The sequence below is a fragment of the Hylobates moloch genome, unplaced genomic scaffold (genome assembly GCF_009828535.3).
Source record: "Hylobates moloch isolate HMO894 unplaced genomic scaffold, HMol_V3 SCAFFOLD_13, whole genome shotgun sequence".
Taxonomy (NCBI): domain Eukaryota; kingdom Metazoa; phylum Chordata; class Mammalia; order Primates; family Hylobatidae; genus Hylobates; species Hylobates moloch.
In genome coordinates, this window is record NW_026652288.1 from 51,511,146 (window position 1) to 51,518,641 (window position 7,496).

The following is a 7,496-nucleotide window of genomic DNA, read 5'->3' on the forward strand; positions in this document are numbered from 1 at the left end:
CATCTCTATTAAAAATACAAAAATTAGCTGGGCGTGGTAGCAGGCACATATAATCCCAGCTACTTGGGAGGCTGAAGCAGGAGAATTGCTTGAATCCGGGAGGCGGAGGTTGCAGTGAGCCAAGATCGCGCCATTGCACTCCAGCATGGGCGACAGAGCAAGACTCCGTCTCAAAACAAAAACAAACAAAACAAAACAAAAAAAATTAAAAAAAAAACCTCTGGCTGCCCACTCACCAGAAACTACTGAGAAGGCTACAGGTAAGGATGAGTAAATCAAATCAATGATCATTTAAAAGTGTTTATTTTCTAAATGGGAGTAACACAGAGGGAACTTTTGGCACCTTCTTTCCAGTCCATCGCCCCCATCATGTCCTCCCAAACACAAAGCAATGGCAGGAGAAACCACAGGACAGAGTCACAAAGTTAGTCACAGAGAGATCTGTACAATCCTGGATAGCTGGAATTCAAGAGTCTGTCCCAGCTATCTTGACCCGGAGTGGGGTTACAGCTCAGGGGCATAGGGCTCCTCAGTAGGTGAGGGTACCCGCAGCTCAGCATCATGCCTTACCACGGTAAAGAGTCCCACCACTGCCAGCAGAGCCATCACCATGACAGCAGAGCAAATGCTGAACATATTCCGAGTGCCTGTTTTTCGATCACTGTCATGGAGGACAAGGAGCCCTAGGCAAGCCAGTAAGTGCAGAGGTACCCGGAACCAGTTGAGTACACCAGCCTGCTCTGTCTCAGGGATCACCTTTCTCCGTAGGAAGCTCATGCTGGGAAAGTATAGTCCACAAGCCAACTCAATAAGTAGAAAGGCTATGAAGGACTCCACTGGACTCTCCTGGCCTGGGCTGGTAGAGAAAGTCAACATGAAGAGAGAGAAGACGACGATGAGCACAGCAAGGGAGAGCAGGTGCATGGGCTGAAGGTGGTACCTCTTGGAGGTGGCGATACGGTACAGGGAAGAGCCAAGCAGGCTGGCTGCCATGAAGCTGGAGAAGACAATGCCCAGAGGGGCCCCATGTGGGTCCAGCACAGGTGTCCAGAGGAAGACAAAGATGAAGATGACACTCTCAAATAGAGCTTGTATGGTGCCCAACAGCAGCACGCGGCGGTCCGACAGGAGGCAGCGCAGGCCTCCAGCACAGGTCCTTGAGAAGGCACGCTGCCGGTCATAGTTCTCCCCCCAGTTTCGAAGGGCCAAGGCCCCTGCCAGAGCCAGGAGAGGGATGGCAGCCACAAAGGGCGCTACAGGCCCGAGCCCTATCCAGCTGGCTACAGCCTCAGCTGCCACACCTGCCACTACAGCCAGCACATGGTTCCAGAAGGCAGCTCGAGCAAAGGTAGCTGGGATCCACTCGGCAGGGAAGTCATGCCGTTCCACGTGCTCATGGATATACCAGGCCTCGAAGGCTGAGAAGAGCAGGGCTGTGGACAGCCCACCAAGTGCTCGGCCCACTAGCAGCACAAAGTAGTCTTGAGAGAGTTTGGTTAAGCAGCATAGTGAGTAAGTGAGGGAGAAGAGGACACAAGAATTCTTGCGACCCAGCCAATCCACAAGGGAGGAGGCCACTAGGCCAAAGAGGACTGTAGAGGCAAGGCCACAGACATAGAGGATGGCAATTTGACCTTCCAGGAAGTAGTAATGCTGGTAGAGTTTATAGAGGTAGGGGGCTTGGAGCCAGTCAGCTGCCAGGGCCAGGAAGTAGACCTGATAGAAGTCCAGTTGAAACCGAAGAAAGGAGGGATTGCTGCAGGCCCTTCCAGGGGGTTTAGCCCGGCATCTTGACAGTTCCAGCCCTAGGCAGGAGGCCAGGAGGCCTACAAAAGCAAGGTAGGCAGTCACCAGCATGGTGGGCCCCCGGACGACCTGGGAAGAGAGGTGGGAGTCAGAGTCATATCCATCCTTCAGGCAGCACGGTCAAGGGGCCGACTGTCTTAAGCAGATGGCAGCTCCACCCAACCCCGCTGCCAACTCCACTCCCCAAGATCTCAGACTGGAGGGACCAGTTGGGTGGGTGGGAGGAGTGGCCATGCCAAAGCTGTCTCCTAGGACACTGTGGGGCAGGGAGGGGTAAGAAGATGAGAGAGGACTGAGCACTCACCCTATCCTTGCCTGCGAAGAGGGAGTCCCTTTCAATAATCCCGCTCCCGCAAATTCTACTGCCCTTTCCCACAGCAGCTCCCGCACACTTCCCTCTATTACCTCCCCTCCTCGCTTCAGAGACTCTTTTTGCCCTCAGTGTCTCATCCTCTGTCCCGGGCATCCCTCCCACCCGCGCAGGCCTCTCGAGTTGCTTCAGGCTCATGCGTGTGCATCTCAGATGCCCACTCCTCCAGGTCACTGGCACCCCACTGCGCCCCCTAGCCCCTGCCCAGCCCTGCCACATCCACTTGCACCTCGCCCAGACTCCGTCTCACCTGCTGCCCCGGTCTGCGGGGACGCCCCGGTCACGTCCGGCTCCAGGCCGCCCGGCCACCCTCCCCGCTGTGGCTCCGGCTCCGGCTTGGGTTCCAGCAGCGCTCCCGCCCCTCACAGCCTGCTTCCGGGAGCCGGGCAGGCCTCTGGCCGCCGCCATGATTGCTTCGTCACGTGACGGGGGCGCGGCGCCAAAACCCCGCCCCGTCCGCCGTCCTTCCCTTACCCCGGCGCGGAACTCCAGACGCCTGGGGTGGGTCGGGAAGGGGCTACCATAGGCAGCTGAGTTTGCTCCTCCTGGCCTGGCCTCGCTCGCTGCCTTCCCGTGACACCTGCTCTTCTGGCTCTTGGATGCCTGCGGGGCCACCCTGAAATGAAGGCCAATTTTCTTTTCTTCCGTGCAGTGCTCGGGAAAGATGCCCGCAGTCCGGTAGAGCCAAGGATTGGAGCTTCCTAAGGAACAGCACCGCTGCCCGAAGACGAGACGGTCTCCTCGGTTTGCCTCCTCTCCCACTACAGTGACCTCCATGCAAGAGAAGCCAGTATGGTTCAGACACCTGAGGGAGGCGGTGTGGTGTAAAGAACTTGGCGTCGGGCTGCAGACAGACTAAGGCGCAATCCTGCCCCTGTCACTTACCAGCTGTGTGGCCTTGGGCAAGCCGCATAACTTCCCAGTGTCCCAGTTTCTTTGAAGTCACAGGAGAGCAATACCCAAATAAAGAAGGCTAAAGTTCAGTGGCAGTATGGGGTTAAGAACTTCGGCCTTGGAGCTTAACTCCCTACCTTCTGCCACTTACAAGCTGTTTAACCTTGGAAAAACTAACCTCTCTACAGCTTCCGTATTATCTCCTAAAGAGCCTCCAATGACTTCCCATCTCACTAAGGGTAAAAGCCGAAATCTTTATAATGGCCTACAAGACCCTCTGTCCTTTGACCCTCTGCCACTCCTCTGACTTCATCCCCTGCTCCTCTCCCTCCTACTCCGTCTATTTTGGCTACTACCAGGGCTTTTGCACACTGTTCCCTGTACGGTTCTCCAAGAGATCCACGTGGTTCCCCCCCCCCCCCCGCCACCTCCTCCAGTTCTCTGTTCAAATGTCACCTGATCTTGGCTGGGCCTGGTGGCTCATGCCTGTAATCCCAGCAGTTTAGGAGGCCGAGACAGGCCGATCAGGAGTTCAAGATCAGCCTGGCCAACATGGTGAAACCCCGTCTCTACTAAAAAAGTATAAAAATTAGCCAGTCATGGTGGTGGGCACCTGTAATCCCACCTACTCCGGAGGCTGAGGCAGGAGAATCGCTTGAACCCGGGAGGCAGAGGTTGCAGTGAGCCAAGATCACGCTACTGCACTCCAGCCTGAGTGACAGAGTGAGACTCTGTCTCACAAAAAAAAAAATAAAAATTTTTTAAATGTCACCTGATCAGAGGGGCCTTCCATGGCCCTCCTGTTTAAAATAGCAACACCACCACCTCCAGCACAGTAATCTACCTACTTTCCTTCCAATTCTCTATTCTCTCTGCTGCTTTTACTCTACAGTACACTATGTATTTTCCTTGTTTATTTATTTACTATCTTGGCCAGGTGTGGTGGCTCACACCTGTAATCTCAGCACTTTGAGAGGCCAAGGTGGGTGAATCACTTGAGGCCAGGAATTTAAGACCAGTCTGGCCAACGTGTCGAAACCCCATCCCTACTAATAATACAAAAAATTGCTGGGCGCGGTGGCTCACGCCTGTAATCCCAGCACTTTGGGAGGCCGAGGCGGGCGTATCATGAGGTCAGGAGTTCAAGACCAGCCTGGCCAATATGGCAAAACCCCGTCTCTACTAAAAATACAAAAAAATTTGCTGGGCATGGTGGCGTGCATCTGTAATCACAGCTACTCTGGAGGCTGAGGCAGGAGAATTGCTTCAACCTGGGAGACAGAGGGTGCGGTAAGCCGAGATCGCACCACTGCACTCCAGCCTGGGCAACAGAGCAAGACTCCATCTCAAAGCAAACAAACAAACAAACAAAAAAATTAGCTGGGCCTGGTGGTGCACGCTTGTAATCCCACCTACTCAGGAGGCTGAGGGACGAGAATTGCTTGAACCTGGGAGGCGGAGGCTGCAGTGAGCCAAGATTGCACCACTGCACTCCAGCCTGGGCGACAGAGCAAGACTTTGTCTCTAAGTAAATAAGTAAATATTTACTATCTCTTTTCCCTACAGATTTTTATCTGTTTTGTTCATCTGTATTCCCAATACTTAAAGCAGTCATTGATCTGTATTAATCATAAATATTGCATAAATAGTCTATGAATAAATGAATAAGTTATGTAAATTACTATCAAAAGTACTGGCCCATATTAACATAATAACACTTATCAGTTATTATGTACCTAAGGAGTTTTAGGAAGGTTTAGTCCAACTGCTATAGATGAATTATCTCATCTGACTGACAACAATCCATGCAGTAGGTACTAACCAGAGTTGGAAAGGTTAGGTAACATGTTTAGAGTTATATAGTAAAAGACAGAGTTAGAAGCAGGACCCAATCTTTCTAGTTCCAAGCTCACATAGTTTCTGCAATTATACTGGTTCACCTACCTGCACAGCACATCAGTCTTTTTTTTTTTTTTTTTGAGACGGAGTTTCACTCTTGTTGCCCAGGCTGGAGTGCAATGGCATGATCTCAGCTCACTGCAACCTCCGGCTCCCGGTTTCAAGCGATTCTTCTGCCTCAGCCTCCCAAGTAGCTGGGATTACATGCATGCGCCACCACCCCCGGCTAATTTTGTATTTTTTAGAGACAGGGTTTCTCCATGTTGGTCAGGCTGGTCTCAAACTCCCAACCTTAGGGGATCTGCACCCGGCCTGTTGGTTTTTTTTTTTTTTATACTAAAGCTTAGAGATAGGGTAGGAGGGTTTGGGATTACATCTGGAGAAATACTTTCTTTTGGCCAGGCATGGTGGCTCACACCTGTAATCCCAGCACTTTGGGAGGCCAACGTGGGTGGATTATTTGAAGTCAGGAGTTCCAGACCAGCCTGGCCAACATGGTGAAACCCCATCTCTACTAAAAATACAAAAAGCTGGGCAGTAGTGGCACACACCTGTAATCCCAGCTACTTGGGAGGCTGAGGCAGGAGAATCTCTTGAACTCAGAAGGCAGAGGCTGTGGTGAGCCGAGATCACGCCACTGCACTCCAGCCTGGGTGACAGAGTGAGACCCTGTCCCAAAAAAGTCTTGAATGTCTGGCCTCAAGGGATCCACCTGCCTTGGCCTCCCAAAGTGCTGGGATTACAGGCATGAGCCACCGTGTCCAGCCTGGAGAAATACTTTCTTATGATAAAACAGCTGATTTATATCCTACAAGTTCCAAAGCGCTTTCACCCCTAGCTGGCAAACTAGTGGAGAGTAGAAAGGGGTGATGGTTCCCATGCTTTCATCTAGAAACACTAAGATAGAAAATCATGATTTCTGACCAGGGGTGGTGGCTTGCGCCTGTAATCCCAGCACTTGGGAGGCCAAGGTGGGCGGATCTCTTGAAGCCAGGAGTTCGAGACCAGCCTGGCCAACATGGCAAAACCCCATCTCTACAAAAAATACAAAAAAAATAGCCGGGCCATGGTAGTGCATGCCTGTAATCCCAGCTACTCAGGTGGCTGAGGCAGGAGAATCGTTTGAACTCGAGAGGTGGAGGTTTCAGTGAGCCAAGATCACACCACTGCACTCCAACTTGGGCAACAGAGTGAGACTCTGTCTCAAAAAAAAATAATAATAATAAATCATGATTTCTGCCAGGCTTGGTGGCTCATACCTGTAATCCTAGCACTTTAGGAGGTTGAGGCGGGAGGATCTCTTGAAGCCAGGAATTTGAGGCCAGCCTGGGCAACTAGGGAGACTCCTGTCTGGGCATGGTGGTGGGCGCCTGAAACCCCAGCTATTCCTGAGGCTTAGGCAGGAGGATTGCTTGAGCCCAGGAATTCGAGGCTGCATGAGCTCTGATGGTATCACTGCACTACAGCCTGGGTGACAGAATAAGCCCTGTCTTTTAAAAAGGAAAAAGCCGTGTGCGGTGGCTTACGCCTGTAATCTCAGCATCCCAGCACTTTGGGAGGCCCAGGTGGGCAGATCACCTGAGGTCGGAGGTTCGAGATCAGCCTGACCAACATGGAGAAACCCCGTCTGTACTAAAAATACAAAATTAGTTGGGCATGGTGGCACATGCCTGTAGTCCCAGCTACTCGGGAGGCTGAGGCAGGAGAATCGCTTGAACCTGGGAGCCAGAGGTTGTGGTGAGCTGAGATTGCGCCATTGCCCTTCAGCCTGGGCAACAAAAGTGAAACTCTGTCTCAAAAAAAAAAAAAAAAAAGGAAAAGAAAAAAAAATCATGATTTCCCCAGGGTCACTCAGTAAGTGCCCTCCATCCCAGTCCTGGGCTTCAGCCCCTTGAACTCATGACAGTGAGTCTCTGAATTCTTTTTTTTTTTTTTTGAGACAAGAGTCTTGCTCTGTTGCCTAGGCTGGAGTGCAATGACGTGATCTCAGCTCATTGCAACCTCCCCCTCCCAGGTTCAAGCGATTCTCCTGCCCCAGCCTCTCAAGTAGCTGAGACTACAGGCATGTGCTAATTTTTGTAGTTTTAGTAGAGATGGGGTTTCACTGTGTTAGCCAGGATGGTCTCGATCTCCTGACCTTGTGATCCCCCTGCCTCGGCCTCGGAAAGTGCTAGGATTACAGGTGTGAGCCACCGCACCCAGCCTGAGTCTCTGAATTCTTAGTGGTATTTCCTTTGGGGTGGAGGTCATCCTGGATGAAGGCAGTGGATAAGACAGGATGACCTTACATCCCTTGCCTTCTATTTCACAGGATGGAGGCCAGTTTTCTACCATTATTGCATTGCATTTTGCTCAGAAGCACCTACTAGGGACCAAAAGCAAGATTATATTATTTTGGTTTATTTTTGTTTATTGTAGGACCTATTCAAAATATGTATACTCCTTAAGGTCTCTCTGGCCCCTCAGAGCTGTGAAGCACGGCTGGGAAAGGTCCTAAATGTGGGGACTGTGCCAGCAGAGAACTACA

General features: G+C 51.6%; 1 protein-coding gene across 1 annotated transcript; it reads right to left on the reverse strand.

Moving 5' to 3' along the window:
- Positions 1-284: 284 nt before the first annotated feature.
- Positions 285-2,651, reverse strand: MFSD5 (major facilitator superfamily domain containing 5). Its single transcript, XM_032173615.2, has 2 exons — positions 2,427-2,651; positions 285-1,875 (listed from the first exon to the last, which is right to left on the reverse strand). Exon 2 carries the CDS (start codon positions 1,855-1,857, stop codon positions 505-507), a length of 1,353 nt encoding a protein of 450 aa, XP_032029506.1. The 5' UTR covers positions 1,858-1,875; positions 2,427-2,651; the 3' UTR covers positions 285-504.
- Positions 2,652-7,496: the final 4,845 nt, after the last annotated feature.